General features: G+C 45.4%; 1 protein-coding gene across 1 annotated transcript in view; it reads left to right on the top strand.

Annotated features, from left to right (window-relative positions):
• Nucleotides 1–19,589, top strand: part of FRAS1 (Fraser extracellular matrix complex subunit 1) — an 830,295-nt gene that overhangs the window by 560,963 nt on the left and 249,743 nt on the right. The window contains exon 26 of the mRNA XM_073597432.1: nt 1,497–1,637. Within this exon, the coding sequence (XP_073453533.1) occupies nt 1,497–1,637 (141 nt within the window). The remainder of the gene's footprint in view (nt 1–1,496; nt 1,638–19,589) is intronic.

Here is a 19,589-nt window from a genome sequence, read left to right on the forward strand (position 1 = left end):
TAGTATGCAGCCCCTGAAAGACACACATGCATACCCCCATCAGTACAGACACCCCCTACCTCAGTGCAGACCCCCCAGCAGTACAGACACCCCTCAGTACAGATACTCCCCTTAGTACAGACACCCCCCCTAGTGCAGCCCACCCAGCATTACAGACCCCCCCTCAGTGCAGGACCCAACCCACCCAGCAGTACAGACATCCCCCCAGTGCAGACCACCCCCCTCAGTACAGACCCCCCTCAGTGCAGACACCCCCAGCAGTGCAGACACCCCCCTTAGTGCAGACATGCCCCTAGTGCAGACCCCCCCAGTGCAGACCCCCCAGCATTACAGACCCCACTCAGTGCAGACCCCCCAGCAGTACAGACACCCCTCAGTACAGACACCCCCCTAGTGCAGACCCCCCCCGGCATTACAGACCCCCCTCAGTGCAGGACCCACCCCCCAGCAGTACAGACATCCCCCCAGTGCAGACCACCCCCTCAGTACAGACCCCCCCCTCAGTGCAGACCCCCCTCAGTAGTACAGACCCCCCAGCAGTGCAGACACACACCTTAGTACAGACACCCCCCCAGTGCAGACCCCCCAGCATTACAGACCCCACATCAGTACAGACACCCCCCCAGTGCAGACCCCCTTTAGTACAGACACCCCCCCAGTGCAGACCCCCCCAGCATTACAGACCCTCCTCAGTGCAGACACCCCCCACCTCAGTGCAGACCCCCCTCCCCAGCAGAACAGACACCCCTCACCTCAGTGCAGACCCCCCCAGCAGAACAGACACCCCCAACCTCAGTGCAGACCCCACTCAGTGCAGACCCCCCCAGCAGTACAGACACCCCCCTCTCAGTGCAGACCCCCCCAGCAGTACAGACACCCCCCCTCAGTGCAGACCCCCCAGCAGTACAGGCACCCCCCCTCAGTGCAGACCCCCCAGCAGTACAGACACCCCCCCTCAGTGCAGACCCCCCAGCAGTACAGACACCCCCCCTCAGTGCAGGACCCCCCCAGCAGTACAGACACCCCCCTCAGTGCAGACCCCCCAGCAGTACAGACACCCCCCCTCAGTGCAGACCCCCCAGCAGTATAGACACACACCCCCTTACATACCTCAGAACAGCGCTGAGAGTCTCCACTCCAGATACACACAGCGGTGTCCCTCAAGGCTCGAGCGCAGGCTCCTCCTCCTCTGTGGATGTAAACAGAGAGAAGGGGAGGCGGCTTCGGTCCGCGCCGCTGAGGGACAGCGAGCGGTGTTGGTGGTGCGGCTGCCGCTACGCTACCCAAGAGTATCACCCCTCTGGCGGGTATCACCCAGTGCGGGCCCCAACTCGGCTGCGGGCCCCATAGCGACCGCGTTTGTCGCTATGGCGGTAGTTCCGCCACTGCTTGGACACAGCCACATGGCTAAAATAAAGGTCCTTCTCGATGTGTTAAAGATTTTTGAATAGAGCTAAATGTGATATATGGGTATTACTAAAGTATCTTTTTTACAGCCTGCCCTTCTGGATGTCTTGAATGTGATCAGTCACTGCAATGTAAAATTTGTGACAGACAGACATTTCTAAAAAATCACCATTGTGTGCCTTACTGTGGGAATAATTTTCTGGGAAATTCTAGGACCAGAAGATGTGAAGGTGAGAAGCTAAATTTTCACATTTATTTAGTACTCAAATATTTTTATTATAGTATATCAGTAGCATGATTTATACACACTTGATATGGCATGCCTGTTATTAAGCTAGAGGAAGGTTATTAAGCTAGAGGAAGGTTGATCTACATTGGAGCGGAACCATAATGTCGGCTTTTATCGATGGTGTGTAGTGATGAAAACTTTGAGCTACTTATATACAGTGCAAATTGGAAAGTATTCACAGCGCTTCATTTTTTCCACATTTTGTTATGTTACAGCTTTATTCCAAAATGGATTAAATTCATTATTTTCCTCAAAATTCTATAAACAGTACCCCATAATGGCAACGTGAAAGAAGTTTGTTTGAAATCTTTGCAAATTTATTAAAAATAAAAAAATTTAAAAAAACATGTACATAAGTATTCACAGCCGTTGCTCAATACTTTGTCAAAGCCCCTTTGGCACCAATTACAGCCTCAAGTCTTTTTTGAGTATGATGCCACAAGCTTGTTACGCCTATTTTTGGGCAGTTTCTCCCATTCTTCTTTGCAGGACCTCTCAAGTTCCATCAGGTTGGATGAGAAGCGTCAGTGCACAGACAATTTCAGAACTCTCCAGAGATGTTCAATCGGGTTCAAGTCTGGGCTCTGACTGAGCCACTCAAGGACATTCACAGAATTGTCCCATAGGCACTCCTTTGTTATCTTGGCTGTGTGCTTAGGGTCATTGTCCTGATGGAAGATGAACCTTCGCCCCAGTCTGAGGTCCAGAGTGTTGGATTGGTGGCGTGTTGCAGAGATGGTTGTTTTTCTCTAAGGTTCTCCTCTCTCCACAGAGAAACGCTGCAACGCTGTCAGAGTGACCAGTGGGTTCTTGGTCAACTCCCTAAGACCCTTCTCCCCTGATCGCTCAGTTTGGCTGGGTGGCCCACTCTAGGAAGAGTCCTGGTGGTTCCAAACTTCTTTTATGGATGATGGAGGCCACTGTGCTCATTGGGACCTTCAATGCTGCATACATTTTTCTGTACCCTTCCCCAGATCTGTGCCTCAATACAGTCCTGTCTCTGAGGTCTACAGACAATTCTTTGTACTTTATGGCTTGGTTTGTGCTCTGACATGCACTGTTAACTGTGGAACCTTATATAGACAGGTGTGTGCCTTTCCAAATTATGTCCAATCAACTGAATTTACCACAGGTGGACTCCAGTCAGGTTGTAGAAACATCTCAAGGATGATCAGTGGAAACAGGATGCACATTAACTCAATTTTGAGTGTCATGGCAAAGGCTGTGAATACTTATGTACATGTGATATTTTTAATACATTTGCAAAGATTTCAAACAAACTTCTTTCACGTTGTCATTAAGGGGTATTGTTTGTAGTATTTTGAGGAAAATAATTAATTTAATCCATTTTGGAATAAGGCTGTAACATAACAAAATGTGGAAAAAGATGAAGCGCCGTGAATACTTTCCGGATGCACTGTAGGCTGGATTTTTAACTACCGGTACCTATGTGCATGAATGTGTTTTAAAACCAAGTTTTGTTGTACAAGATACTGTAATGCACTCCAATGCACTGAATAATTGCATTGCCACTCATTATGAGTGGCTCCCCAGCGCACATATACAGTGCCAACAAAGTGCCTGCATTTTAGCATACTACAATGCATGCATGACATGTATTGTGGTGTCCCTTGTTGCCTAAAAGAACGGCAGATATGATTTCTCAAGTGTTGAGGCTTGTTTAGAGTGAATAAGCTGCCCAAGCACAACATACAGTGAGGGAAAAAAGTATTTGATCCCCTGCTGATTTTGTACGTTTGCCCACTGACAAAAAAATGATCAGTCTATCATTTTAATGGTAGGTTTATTATAACAGTGAGAGACAATAACAAAAATATCCAGAAAAAAGCATTTCAGAAAAGTTATAAATTGATTTGCATTTTAATGAGTGAAATAAGTATTTGATCTCCTATCAGTCAGGAAGATTTCTGGCTCCCAGGTGTCTTCTATACAGGTAACAAGCTGAGATTAGGAGCACCCTGTTCACAGAAGCAATCAATCAATCAGATTCCAATCTCTCCACCATGGCCAAAAGAAGAGCTGTCCAAGGATGTCAGGGACAAGATTGTAGACCTACACAAGGCTGAAACGGGCTACAAGACTATCGCCAAGCAGCTTGGTGAGAGTGTGACAACAGTTGGTGCGCTTATTTGCAAATGGAAGAAACACAAAAGAACTGTCTATCTCCCTCGGTCTTGGGCTCCATGTAAGATCTCACCTCGTGGAGTTTCAATGATCATGAGGACGGTAAGGAATCAGCCCAGAACTACACGGGAGAATCTTGTCAATAATCTCAAGGAAGCTGGGACCATAGTCACCAAGAAAACAATTGGTAACACACTACACCGTGTAGGACTGAAATCCTGCAGTGCCTGTAAAGTCCCCCTGCTCAAGAAAGCACATGTACAAGCCTGCCTTTGCTAATGAACATCTGAATGATTCAGAGGAGAACTGAGTGAAAGTGTTGTGGTCAGATGAGACCAAAATCAAGCCCTTTGGCATCAACTCAACTCAACTGTTTGGGGGAGGAGAAATGCCGCCTATGACCCCAAGAACAACATCCCTACCATGAAACATCTAGGTGGAAACATTATGCTTTGGGGTGTTCTTCTGCTAAGGGGACAGGACAACTTCACCGCACCAAAGGGACGATGAATGCTGCCATGTTCCATCAAATCTTGGGTGAGAACCTCCTTCCCTCAGCCAAGGCATTGAAAGTGGGTCATGGATGTTATTAACCACTTGCTTACTGGGCACTTAAACCCCCTCCTGTCCAGACCAATTTTTAGCTTTCAGTGCTGTCGCACTTTGAATGACAACTGCGCGGTCATACAACACTGTACTCAAATGACATTTTTATCATTTTTTTCCCACAAATAGAGCTTTTTTTTGGTGGTATTTGATCACCTCTGCGGTTTTTAGTTTTTGTTAAAAAAATTGAAAAAGACCGAATTTAAAAAAAAAATTATATTTTTTAAATATTTTGTTATAAAATTTTGCAAACAGGTAATTTTTCTCCTTCATTGATGTACGCTGATAAGGTGGCAGTGATAGGCACCGATAGGTGGCAGTGATGGGCACTGATGGGTGGCTGTGATGGGCACTGATTGCTTACACTGATGGCAGCACTGCTAGGTGGCACTGATTGGCACCACTGGTGGGCATTGATAGGTAGCAGTTGTGGGCATTGATAGGTGGCACTTGTGGGCCTTGATAGGTGGCACTTGTGGGCATTGATAAGTGGCACTCCTGGGCACTGGCAGGTGGCAATGGCAGGTGGCACTGGCTGGCACAGATGAGGCATATGTGCCTCCTTCCTTTTCGGGACCGATGTCCTTTTAACATAAGCCGGTGATCGGCTTTTTTTTCTCCTCACGCTGACAGTGTGAGGAGAAAAAAAAAAGATTACCGAGCTTTTGTTTACATCATATGATCAGCTGTCATTGGCTGACAGCTGATCACATGGTAAGGGACCGGGATCGGCCCCTTACTCAGATCTGTCATCATCCGAGTCTCCATGACTCGCTGATCACAGCGCGCGCACCGCGCGCCCTGCAGGGTGCGCATGCACAGGGGAGGACGTCCCATGACGGCCTCCTGGAAATTGAGGTCCGCGCTGTGGCCGTCATTCGGCTATGGCCCGGACCTCAAGTGGTTAATGACCCAAAAAGAAGTGGCTCAAGAAAAAGCACATTAAAGTTCTGGAGTGGCCTAGCCAGTCTCCAGGCCTTAATCACATAGAAAATATGTGGAGGGAGCTGAAGGTTCGAGTTACCAAACGTCAGCCTTGAAACCTTAATGACTGTGTCTGCGCAGCTGCTGCATCTCAACTGACAGCTATGGAACTGCCTGCACAAGGATGCATGCAACACCTGTGCATCCCTATGCAGTTATATATGGCTCTGAAAGGGGCACAAATTGAAACACCCTGTGTGAAGGAGGCCTTCCGAGCTCCTGTGTGCAGGGGCGCACAACTTTGAGTTGCCAAGCGACAGCCAAGAAGGATTTAGAGAAGATCTGCAAAGAGGAGTGGGACAAAATTCCTCCTCAGATGTGTGCAAACCTGGTGGTCAACTACAAGAAATGACTGACCTCTGTGATTGCCAAAAAGGGTTTCTCCACCAATTACTAAGTCATGTTTTGTGAAGGGCTCCAATACTTATTTGACTCATTAAAATTCAAATCAATTTATAACTTTTTTTAAATGCGTTTTTTTGGATATTTTTGTTGTTCTGTCTCTCACTGTTAAAATAAACCTACCATTAAAATTATATACTGATCATTTTTTTGTCAGTTGGCAAATGTACAAAATCAGCAAATATTTTTTTCCCTCACTGTATGTCAGCACATGAAAATCTGCATATAGCTGTCAAAAGAGATTACATCTGCAAAAGGCAACCTTTTCTTATTCACACAACACTGATAAGATATTGGCTTTCCAAGTTCTATTCAAGACTGTTTTTACAACCGATAATCTGTACAAATCAAATTTTAACATTGTTCAGAGCACCATGTGACAGCAATAGGACCCCACAGGAACCTCTTGTCTGCTGACAGTTTGATGATTTCCTGAAGGTCAATGACAGCATTTAACAAATACTTTTGGATAAATTGAACCATAAATAGTTTAGTTTTCCATCAGAAGCCTACCTACATACAAACATTTTCGGTTTGTGTAAGATTGGGAAAGGATTAGAACTTCACCTAAACTGCCCAAAAAAAAAATATTAAAAGCCAGCAGCTACAAATACTGCAGCTGCTGACTTTTAATACATGGCCACTTACCTGTCCCAGGGTCCAGCGATGTCGGCAGGTGACGCTGAGAACCCACTCAGTTCTCGGCAGCTGCCGCCGCCATCCTGGGTGAGGGAATCAAGAAGTGAAGCGTTGCGGCTTCACTTCCCGGTTCCCTACTGCGCATGCGCGAGTCGCGCTGCGCATCGTAACTGTTCCCCGCTATCTCCTGGGAGCTGTGTGTTTTCCAGGAGACAGCGAGGAGGGAGCCTCTCTTAGACAGGTATCTGCACCCCCCTCCCCCCTGAAAGGTGCCAAATGTGACACCGGAGGGGGGGAGGGTTCCGAAAAGCGGAAGTTCCATTTTTGTGTGGAACTCCGCTTTCAGTCATTTGTTTGTTTTTATTTCATAATTGGTTTGAAAATGTTAACTAACACATATTCACTTTGTTCAACATTAATCAAAATACTGTTCAACTGTTCCATTTTTATAAGATTAAAAGTGCAGATATCCTATAAATTCTGTAACAGCTACCTTTCGTAGGAATTTCTTTGGTAAAGTTTAATTAATGTGAATTTCAGGTCGTATGACTTTAAAATCACATAGAACAGCAAACTTGGAATACCAATGCTTCTCTGAAGTGAGGATCTGTAACATAGATGAAAAGAATACCAATGACCATATTTGCATTGGGAACATTGAAGTGTATTAGTTACTTCTGGGAGAAAGAACTTAAAGGAAAACTAGAGCAAGTTTTAGTAGGGACTTGTTTTGAGTTATTATTACTATGCTGGAAGGCAGAACTTACATCTGTAATATTGCTGCTTCCCTCTACATCAGTGGTTCTCAACCTGGGGGTCGGGACCCTCTCGGGGGTCAAATGACCATTTGCCAGGGGTCACCAAATCCTGGGCTGTTCCTGAAGCCCGCGCCACTCTCCCAGCCTTTTTGCGGCCGCCCAGAAGGGCTGTCCCTGGAGCCTGTGGCCGCCCAGCTGGGCTTTTCCTGGAGCCCGCGGCTGCCCATTCAGCCTCTTCCCAGCCACCCATTCAGTTCACAGCATGGCTGGGGGGCGGAGACTAGAGGTCTGCTGACTGGTGAGGAATGAAGTGGGTGGGGCTGGAGGAGACCCTATCTCCTGATTTCGGCATAGGTGTCACTGCTGAGAGACACCACAAAGTCGGAGACACAGTGAAGCCGGAGACACAGTCAGTAACACTACCTGTGATGATAGTTGCCATTAAAAGTTCCCACTACAGTTCTCAGATCAGCAGATGACCTTGATCAAGAGCACCTAAGTTGGCTGATCAGAATCTCCGCCAGCACTGCCACTCATCCCATTCCCCCCACCAAGGAGTAAGAGAAGGAATAAAAATAGAGAATACATGGAAGAGAGATGAAAAGGGGGAAGAACAAAGGAAAAGGGAGAGAAAGAATAAGAGAAAGAACAAGAAAGATGGCTAGAGAGAGGGATGGGGGGGACAAGAAATTAGGATAGCTAGAGATAAAAGGGAAAGAAATGTATCATAAGGGGTTTTAATACTGTACGAGTGGAAGGGACTCAGGAAGCGCTAAATGTCCGTGGGTTAGGGGCACAAATTACTTGTCTTGCCTTGGAAGCTGACAACCCACGCTACGAAAATAATTTTACTGTTAGGGGTCCCCACAACTTGGGAGATTTCATCAAGGGGTCATGGCACTATAGCGGTTGAGAACCACTGCTCTACATACATATTTACAAACTAAACACCAAAATCATTGTTAGACCTTTATTTATCTCTCAGAGCTTATAGTGCTTCCCCTGACACTCCAGCTCCATCGTTGTTCAGGCATCATTCAGGGTCAGTGTCTACTTCTGGACTTGGATGCTGGCACAGAGATATCACAATGATGTCAGTCCTGGTGTCTCTGCATTCCTTAGCTTTGTTATCAAATGTCTCACACAGATAAGCTCCCTAGCCTGCTTAATACCTTATGAACTATTACAGAGTTACAGTACTACAGTCTGATCACTGAAAGAGAGGAGACTGAGGAAATGTTACCTCCTACCTGCATCAGAGTGATAATACCCCAGCTTAGGTACAATCATTTGACTATAGTTTAAAGACTGCCGTTAAATAATAATTGTGTGCTCGATCCAGCATAGCCTGTACTCAGTGGCGAAACTAGAACCTTCAGTGCAAGAAACCATGAAGGGCCCCCCCTGACCCCCATCTGGGGCCCTTCCCTCTGAGTCCAGTGCCGAAACACCAGGGCCCGGTCGCAAGTGGGACCTTTGTGATCCTGGTAGTTCTGCCACTGGTGTCAGTAGTTTTTTATTTTCGTTATTTTTTTTTTTTTTGCAATATTATTTTTTTATTACCGGTATTTAAAAAAAAAAAAAAAGAGGAGACTTGTTGGGCTTTGGTGAGATATCAGGGGTCTTAACAGACTTCTGATGTTCCACTTTTAAGACACAGCCCTCAAACTCCTTCTCTGCAGTCTCAGCTGCACAGAATGAATGGACAGGAATAGCTCTGTAGAGAGCTTCCCATTAATTCACAAACTGAAGCATAGGAATGTTTCAGTTATGAATGGACTGAGTCCATTCCCACCCTCCCGCAGACATTCAGTGGCTGCAGGAGGAAAATGGAGAGATCGATTCCTCTATATGCAGCCGCCCCACCGCTCCTCCTATTCAAGCATACAGGGGGGGCCACATATACCCCCTGAAGCATGGGGCTCAGAATGCAAATGCGACCCCTGCTACCCCTGTAGGTACACCTGGTAACCATCTACAAGAAATGTCTTGCTTCTGTGCTTGCCAACAAGGGTTTCTCCACCAAGTAGTAAGTCATGTTTTGCTTGGGGATCAAATACTTATTTTACTAACTGAACTGCAACTCCATTTATAAAATTTGTATTGTGTTTTTTCTGGATTTTTGGTTGATATTTTATCTCTATTATTTAATATACACCTATGATAACGATTATAGACCCTTCATTTCTTTGTAAGTGGGACAACTTGCAAAATCTGCAGGGGATCAAAAAAATAATTATCCCCATGGTACATATTTTTTTCAGTTAGGTATATGGCTTATATTTTTTTGTGGGCCTGCTTTAAGCACTTGCTGACCATATACAGTACATATACAGTGTTGAGGCGGCTCTCCTGTGCAAAATCATGTACAGGTACATGATCTTGCACTTCCGGGCCACCAGCAACCCACTCCTGCTGTGATTAGACACAGTGGGAACCAATCAGCGGATCCGGCGGACTCTATGTCTGCTGGGACCCGCTGATCGTTTCCAAGAGAGACAAAACGGCGGTCTGCCTATGTAAACAAGGCAGATCGCTGTTCTGTCAGAGGGGAAGGTAGTGATCCTGTGTTTCTGCTAAGCAGTCCCGCTATAAGTCGCTGATCGCTGCCATTACTAGTAAAAAAAATAAAATTAAAATTCTATAAATCTATCCCATAGTTTGTAGACACTATAACTTTTGTGCAAACCAATCAATATATACTAATTGTGATTTTTTTTTTTTACCAAAAACATGTAGCAGATTATATATTGGCCTAAATTCATGAAGAAATTTGATTGTTTAAATTTTTTTTTATTGGATATGTTTTATAGCAGAAAGTAAAAAATAAAGTTTTTTTTGTTAAATTGTCGGTCTTTTTTTTTTTGTTGATAGGGCAAAAAAAAAACAAAAAAACGCAGTGGTGATCAAATACCACCAAAAGAAAGCTCTATTATTTGGGTATTTGGCTACAGCGTCACACGACCACCCAGTTGTCATTTAAAGTAATGAAGTGCTGTATTGCAAGAAATGGCCTGGTCATGAAGGGGGGTAAAACTTCCGAAGCTGAAGTGGTTAAATAGAGTTGTTAACGCTTTTACATCCAGATTGCTGGTAACATTGATTTTGATGTTCTGGTAATTTAAAAAAAAACAGTTTTCCTTGTTGGAATGAAATCCTCTTAAATAAATATGGCCATGTTAATGGAAGGGAGGTAATTCACTGTAAGAAAAGGTGAAAGTATAAATAGGCCACCACATCCTTCCACAAAAGTATTCCCACCACATAAAATATTAATCTGTAGGGGAATCTATGCCAGAAATTCCGCAGTGTCTAGTGTATGAATAATGTGGGAATGACGGTAGCACTAAGAAGAATTCAAGGGAAACATCTTTACATGCAGTTATTAGCTTTTCATCTTTATTGAGTTCTCATTTATTATACAGTAATGATCCTTGAGTGGTCAGATCTGTTTTGAGCGCACATCAAATTATATTATGTATGAATCAATTGCATATTGAATGATTTAATTACACTGATATAGTTGTGCCATTGGAGGAGGCATGTATTATACAAAAAAAGTCTTTATGGGAAATTAAGTTTAAAGTATATTGATAAAAGATGCTTGGCAACATTTGACCATAAGCCATGTTACTTAACATACAACCCTGATTTTGTGCAATACTTTTTTTAAAAACAAACATGTCATACTTATCTCCTCTGTGCAGTTGGTTTTGCACAGAGTGGCCCTGATCCTCCTCTTCTGGGGTCCCTCAGCGGCACTCCTGGCTCCTCCTCTTCTCAAGTGCCCCGTCGGAGAAGCACTCTCCCCTGGGGCACCCGTCCGGGCATGCTCCGGTGTCCTGCTGCTGCATCCATTGACACAGACAGCAGGACTCGGCTCCACCCCCCGGTTCCCGCGTCATTGGATTTGATTGACAGCAGCGGGAGCAAATGGCTGCGCTGCTATGAATCTATCCAATCAGGACCCGAGACACTGGCTGGAGTGCGTGTGCTCATCTCCAGGGCAGGAACGATCGGGTTTAGGTAAGTAAAAGGGGGGCTATGGGGGGGCTGGTGGATTAAAAGAGGTTTTTCACCTCAATGTATAGAATGCATTGAGGTGAAAAAAAGCAAAGGTTTACAACCCCTTTAAACCCCTTTTTTGCAAAAATACAAGAAAGGTAAATAAAAGGTATAGAATACATTAATTTAAACATATAAGTAACAATTGTTGGTGTATGCTATAAAATCGTGTATTGTAAAATAAACATAATGTAAGGAACCAAAGAACAAGACCTTTTGTGAATTTAAAATGCCCTTAAAAATGTATACAAATTATTTAGCTATAGCATTGGTAGCATCGAAACAAATCATGCTATCTTGATTGCACAGGACATATGTAGAATACTTGTACACCATGGGTTATAGACATGTACCTTCAGGTGATTGGACACTGGCAAAGCTTTAGTGGACACACCCCCTAGGACCTCCCTTATAACCCTACCATACTCTAGATCCTCAGTTTTGCGCTAATGTCTGAAGGTGATGGACCTTTTCTCCTTCACATAGAAAATCACCCTTGACTTAACTGGGTTTAAAATTTTTCTTTATTATTTTTCTTCCAATTCTTCAATCAAGCCCTCAGTGTCTTTTAATGGCAACATAAAAGCAGTATATGTTGATCAGCTCATACCCAGACCCCATGCAGTGGGGATGGCCTGTAATGTTGCTTCAAGCCCTGGATCCTGCATGGGTGCTCATCTTGGCACTAGGTGCAACACTTTGAGTTAGCTGCAGGGTGCTACACATGTCCAGGGCCTTGATCCATCACTATAAAGCCCAGTCTCTGAAGTCCCCTTCAGGAACATGCCCACCATGACCGGCAAAGTCTGGACTTTATTTAGAGTCCAGCATGTGGACAGATAAGACAGGGGCACTGTATCGCTGACCATTACTGTTAAAACAGGGTTATGTTTGGATCTTATTCACCTCACAATGGAAACTTTTCAAACTTGGCTCTAAAATTCAACTACTCAGAGCTCAGTCTCAGGTGGATGACCATATGTTACATCACACCACTGGTTACATACTTTAATGCCACTTCCACTTAGAGTTCTTATAAGGTACTCAGGCCCTTTCACCACGAGGATTCATTAGAGAATGATCTACACATGGGTTCTCTTACTGGCATTATTCCCTGCTAGGGATGAGCCGAACACCCCCCTGTTCGGTTCGCACCAGAACATGCGAACAGGAAAAAAGTTCGTTCGAACATGCGAACACCGTTAAAGTCTATGGGACACGAACATGAATAATCAAAAGTGCTAATTTTAAAGGCTTATATGCAAGTTATTGTCATAAAAAGTGTTTGGGGACCTGGGTCCTGCCCCAGGGGACATGGATCAATGCAAAAAAAAGTTTTAAAAACGGACGTTTTTTTAGGAGCAGTGATTTTAATAATGCTTAAAGTCAAACAATAAAAGTGTAATATCCCTTTAAATTTCGTACCTGGGGGGTGTCTATAGTATGCCTGTAAAGGGGCGCATGTTTCCTGTGTTTAGAACAGTCTGACAGCAAAATTACATTTTGAAGGAAAAAACTCATTTAAAACTACCCGCGGCTATTGCATTGCCGACAATACACATAGAAGTTCATTGATAAAAACGGCATGGGAATTCCCCAAAGGGGAACCCCGAACCAAAATTTAAAAAAAAAAATGACGTGGGAGTCCTCCTAAATTCCATACCAGGCCCTTCAGGTCTGGTATGGATATTAAGGGGAACCCCGGCCAAAATAAAAAAAAAAAAATGACGTGGGGTTCCCCCTAAATTCCATACCAGTCTGGTATGGATTTTAAGGGGAACCCCGCGCCAAAAAAAAAAAAAAAACGGCGTGGGGTCCCCCCAAAAATCCATACCAGACCCTTATCCGAGCACGCAACCTGGCAGGCCGCAGGAAAAGAGGGGGGGACGAGAGTGCGGCCCCCCCTCCCTCCTGAACCGTACCAGGCCACATGCCCTCAACATTGGGAGGGTGCTTTGGGGTAGCCCCCCAAAACACCTTGTCCCCATGTTGATGAGGACAAGGGCCTCATCCCCACAACCCTGGCCGGTGGTTGTGGGGGTCTGCGGGCGGGGGGCTTATCGGAATCTGGAAGCCCCCTTTAACAAGGTGACCCCCAGATCCCGGCCCCCCCCCTGTGTGAAATGGTAAGGGGGTACATAAGTACCCCTACCATTTCACGAAAAAAGTGTCAAAAATGTTAAAAATGACAAGAGACAGTTTTTGACAATTCCTTTATTTAAATGCTTCTTCTTTCTTCTATCTTCCTTCATCTTCTGGTTCTTCTGGTTCTTCTGGCTCTTCTGGTTCTTCCTCCGGCGTTCTCGTCCAGCATCTCCTCCGCGGCGTCTTCTGTCTTCTTCTCCTCGGGCCGCTCCGCACCCATGGCATGGGGGGGAGGCTCCCGCTCTTCTCTTCTTCTTTTCTTCTCTTCTTCTCTTCTTCATTTTCTTCTCCGGGCCGCTCCGCAATCCATGCTGGCATGGAGGGAGGCTCCCGCTGTGTGACGGCGCTCCTCGTCTGACAGTTCTTAAATAACGGGGGGGCGGGGCCACCCGGTGACCCCGCCCCCCTCTGACGCACGGTGACTTGACGGGACTTCCCTGTGGCATTCCCCGTGACGTCACAGGGAAGTCCCGTCAAGTCACCGTGCGTCAGAGGGGGGCGGGGTCACCGGGTGGCCCCGCCCCCCCGTTATTTAAGAACTGTCAGACGAGGAGCGCCGTCACACAGCGGGAGCCTCCCTCCATGCCAGCATGGATTGCGGAGCGGCCCGGAGAAGAAAATGAAGAAGAGAAGAAGAGAAGAAAAGAAGAAGAGAAGAGCGGGAGCCTCCCCCCCATGCCATGGGTGCGGAGCGGCCCGAGGAGAAGAAGACAGAAGACGCCGCGGAGGAGATGCTGGACGAGAACGCCGGAGGAAGAACCAGAAGAGCCAGAAGAACCAGAAGAACCAGAAGATGAAGGAAGATAGAAGAAAGAAGAAGCATTTAAATAAAGGAATTGTCAAAAACTGTCTCTTGTCATTTTTAACATTTTTGACACTTTTTTCGTGAAATGGTAGGGGTACTTATGTACCCCCTTACCATTTCACACATGGGGGGGGCCGGGATCTGGGGGTCACCTTGTTAAAGGGGGCTTCCAGATTCCGATAAGCCCCCCGCCCGCAGACCCCCACAACCACCGGCCAGGGTTGTGGGGATGAGGCCCTTGTCCTCATCAACATGTGGACAAGGTGTTTTGGGGGGCTACCCCAAAGCACCCTCCCAATGTTGAGGGCATGTGGCCTGGTACGGTTCAGGAGGGAGGGGGGGCCGCACTCTCGTCCCCCCCTCTTTTCCTGCGGCCTGCCAGGTTGCGTGCTCGGATAAGGGTCTGGTATGTATTTTTGGGGGGACCCCACGCCGTTTTTTTTTTTTTTTTGGCGCGGGGTTCCCCTTAAAATCCATAACAGACCTGAAGGGTCTGGTATGGAATTTAGGGGGAACCCCACGTCATTTTTTTTTTTTTAATTTTGGCCGGGGTTCCCCTTAATATTCATACCAGACCTGAAGGGCCTGGTATGGAATTTAGGAGGACTCCCACGTCATTTTTTTTTTTTTATTTTGGTTCGGGGTTCCCCTTTGGGGAATTCCCATGCCGTTTTTATCAATGAACTTCTATGTGTATTGTCGGCAATGCAATAGCCGCGGGTAGTTTTAAATGAGTTTTTTCCTTCAAAATGTCATTTTGCTGTCAGACTGTTCTAAACACAGGAAACATGCGCCCCTTTACAGGCATACTATAGACACCCCCCAGGTACGAAATTTAAAGGGATATTACACTTTTATTGTTTGACTTTAAGCATTATTAAAATCACTGCTCCTGAAAAAACGGCCGTTTTTAAAACTTTTTTTTGCATTGATCCATGTCCCCTGGGGCAGGACCCAGGTCCCCAAACACTTTTTATGACAATAACTTGCATATTAGCCTTTAAAATTAGCACTTTTGATTTCTTCCATAGACTTTTAAAGGGTGTTCCGCGGCATTCGAATTTGCCGCGAACACCCCAAATTGTTCGCTGTTCGGTGAACTTGCGAACAGCCAATGTTCGAGTCGAACATGAGTTCGACTCGAACTCGAAGCTCATCCCTATTCCCTGCACCCTATTCCTTGAGTACCCCACAGGGGAATACCCTCAATTTTAGCTATGGCGCAGACCAGGCGAAAGGAAGCCAGCACAAAGTTGTAAATGAACATTCACTCTTCCAAAGGCCTGCAAAACACTCAACCTAAGAGTTATCATGCATCTCTTGCACCGGAGCAAGAATTGGCTTAACACCAGTCTCAGCATCCATTTATAGCTACAGTGGGGACGGAAAGTATTCAGACCCCCTTAAATTTTTCACTCTTTGTTATATTGCAGCCATTTTCTAAAATCATTTAAATTAATTTTTTTTCCTCATTAATGTACACACAGCACCCCATATTAACATAAAAACACAGAATTGTTGATATTTTTGCAGATTTATTAAAAAAGAAAAACTGAAATATCACATGGTCCTAAGTATTCAGACCCTTTGCTGTGACACTCATATATTTAACTCAGGTGCTGTCCATTTCTTCTGACCATCCTTGAGATGGTTCTACACTTTCATTTGAGTCCAGCTTTGATTATACTGATTGGACTTTATTAGGAAAGCCACACACCTGTCTATATAAGATCCTACAGCTCACAGTGCATGTCAGAGCAGATGAGAATCATGAGGTCAAAGGAACTGCCTGAAGAGCTCAGAGACAGAATTGTGGCAAGGCACAGGTCTGGCCAAGGTTACAATAAAATTTCTGCTGCACTTAAGGTTCCTAAGAGCACAGTGGCCTCCATAATCCTTAAATGGAAGACGTTTGGGACGACCAGAACCCTTCCTAGAGCTGGCCGTCCAGACAAACTGAGCTATCGGGGGAGAAGAGCCTTGGTGAGAGAGGTAAAGAAGAACCCAAAGATCACTGTGGCTGAGCTCCAGAGATGCAGTCGGGAGATGAGAGAAAGTTATAGAAGGTCAACCATCACTGCAGCCCTCCACCAGTCGGGGCTTTAAGGCAGAGTGGCCCGACGGAGGCCTCTCCTCAGTGCAAGACACATGAAAGCCCGCATGGAGTTTCCTAAAAAACACCTGAAGGACTCCAAGATGGTGAGAAATAAGATTCTCTGGTCTGATGAGACCAAGATAGAACTTTTTGGCCTTAATTCTAAGCGGTATGTGTGGAGAAAACCAGGCACTGCTCATCACCTGTCCAATACAGTCCCAACAGTGAAGCATGGTGGTGGCAGCATCATGCTGTGGGGGTGTTTTTCAGCTGCAGGGACAGGACGACTGGTTGCAATCAAGGGAAAGATGAATGCGGCCAAGTACAGGGATATCCTGGACGAAAACCTTCTCCAGAGTGCTCAGGACCTCAGACTGGGCCAAAGGTTTACCTTCCAACAAGACAATGACCCTAAGCACACAGCTAAAATAATGAAGGAGTGGCTTCACAACAACTCCGTGACTGTTCTTGAATGGCCCAGCCAGAGCCCTGACTTAAACCCAATTGAGCATCTCTGGAGAGACCTAAAAATGGCTGTCCACCAACGTTTACCATCCAACATGACAGAACTGGAGAGGATCCCCAAATCCAGGTGTGAAAAGCTTGTTGCATCTTTCCCAAAAAGACTCATGGCTGTATTAGATCAAAAGGGTGCTTCTACTAAATACTGAGCAAAGCGTCTGAATACTTAGGACCATGTGATATTTCAGTTTTTCTTTTTTAATAAATCTGCAAAAATGTCAACAGTTCTGTTTTTCTGTCAATATGGGGTGCTGTGTGTACATTAATGAGGAAAAAAATGAAGTTAAATGATTTTAGCAAATGGCTGCAATATAACAAAGAGTGAAAAGTGTAAGGGGGTCTGAATACTTTCCGTCCCCACTGTATATTGCAGGCATGCCATTAGAAGCCTATTTGACTAAAGCAGAATTCTCTTTGTAACATTTCCATGGAAAGATTATGGCTTTAAAGTGTTACTAAACCACAACAGTAAAATCAGTCTGTATATGCAGTAAAGCATGCTGGTTATACTCACTGTGGAACCTACGGGCTTAATCCTCCACGTTGTATAAAAAGGCTGTTTGATCCTGTCTTCGCTGATCCTTCCCTCTTTCCACTGTCCCCTAATAATTTTCTGTTAACACAGAGTATATGGAGTCAGGCCACACATGCTTAGTTTGGTGTGTGTTGCTAGAGAGTTTTTTTTTTCTTGGGAGGATGCATGTGATAAGCACAGGGCCAATCAGCACTGTGCAGACAGTGGGTCAGGGATCTTGCAGTCTCAAAGGACAGTCAGAAAACTACTCCTGCAAGCTTTAACCAGTACTTGGCTGGACACTGATAGAAGTCACAAGACTGCTCTAACTGCTGATGAGCAGTTTATATTTACTAGAGTAATTGCATTTCCATGTTCTGTGTACTGTGGGAGACCAGATATAGTGAATGCAGGGTCCTGGGTTTACTAACACTTTAATACAGCTATAATCAGAGATCCTCTAGCTCAATCCATGCCCCAAAAAATGCAACGTCTCCTCTCCTACTCCTTTTTCTCAACCACAGTCAAATCCCGATATGCCAGTCTTAGAGGAAGGAGACACAGAAGGGCATTTTCCCACCTCAGCAGCGCTTCCTGTGCTTTACATTGGCACTCGGGCATTCCAGTTTGTTGCATTGCCCATTAGCCTATCCTCTGCTTCCAGAGTGTTTACAAATGTCTTAGCCCTTCTTCTTTCCCTGCTCAGGACTCAGGGCATCTATGTCACAGGCTCGATGACCTTCTTCTGAAGGACTCCTCTCTTCTGGCTATCAGAAAATGTCCATAAGACAATTTAGATGCTCCAGGCCTTCAACTGAGTGATCCATTTCAACAAGTTTGCTCTCCCATCTTTCTTACAACTGGAATACTTGGGTCTGGTCCTAGGCATATTCCAAGCAAAAGTCTTTGTACCAGAAAGGAAAGTTCTTTCTCTAGGAGCACAAGCTTAAGAATTGAGATCCAAGAGATATCCCACATTGAGATTCTCCATGAGAGTTCTAGGACTAATGGTAGCCTCCTTCAAAGCAGTACCATTTGCCCAATTCCAATCAAGAACTCTCCAACAAAACATTTTGTCAAACTGGGAAAAGCATGCATCTTCTCTTAGTTTCCATTACTTCTGTCTAGGCAAGCAATTAATTCCTTATCACTGGAAAGTTATCATAGCAGAGGCAATTCTCAGGCTGGGGAGGGGTGTTCCAATCTCTGATAGTCAAAGGAACATGGTCATTGGGGGAAGCCAAGCTCCCCTTCAACACCTTGGAGCTCAGAGCAGTTAGGGTGGCCATTCAGCACTGGACCCCTCTTTTGAATGTGCACCCAATAAGGGCGCAGTAGAAACAATGCCATGGCAGTGGCAGACATCAACCATAAAGGGGGCACCAGGAGTCTGGCTGCCTTGAAGGAAGCAAACCAGATCTTCTCTTGGACAGAATCTCACTATCCAGTGATCTCTGTGGTCCAAATCCCAGGAATTGACAACTGGAAAGCAAGTTACCTCAGCTGCCATCGCCTGGATCAAGGGGAATAGCCAATAATCCAGATGTCTTTAATCTTATATGCCAAAAACAGGGGGGGGGGGGTCACGGGCACCCTACTTCCCCTGATTTCCCTACTGTTCCCCAGCACCAGCCCTACAAGTGTTTGCTCCAAGTGTCACTGGGACGGGAGTCACTTTGGGTGTGGTTGTATTTAATTGTTCTGTTGTGTCTGTCGGCCTTGGGAAAAAAGTATATTATGGGATGTATGTCTATGTGGAGGGGGGGGGGACTCCTTCAGCAGACCCTCCCTGCTGATAAGACTGTTTACTGATGAGTAGTTTGAATACACCTGACCTGTGTGTCTATTGTTATTGGACAGTTTACACCGTCCAGAATCCAAGGGAGGGGGGGATATTAGGATGAGGGGAGGAGATGAGATGAGGAGGAGGGGGAAACGACTGCCGTGCATCGCAGCCCCGGGACCAAAAACCAACCTGGCAACCCCCTCCATGCAGAATGGGCTCACTCTGGACTGAAAACAACTGCTGTATTCTAATAATATGTGCCAGATAGTGGCATCATTGTGTAAATATATATGTTACAGATTAATAAATTTAATTTTAGACAGTTAGCTTAATATTGGTGTATGGAGATATTTTATGACTAATTGATGAGTGATATGTTAATTGATAATGGTGTGGCAAGTCACTGGGAAACCAGGTGTCTTCCACC

This window comes from Aquarana catesbeiana, linkage group LG01 (genome assembly GCF_042186555.1).
Source record: "Aquarana catesbeiana isolate 2022-GZ linkage group LG01, ASM4218655v1, whole genome shotgun sequence".
Taxonomy (NCBI): Eukaryota; Metazoa; Chordata; class Amphibia; order Anura; family Ranidae; genus Aquarana; species Aquarana catesbeiana.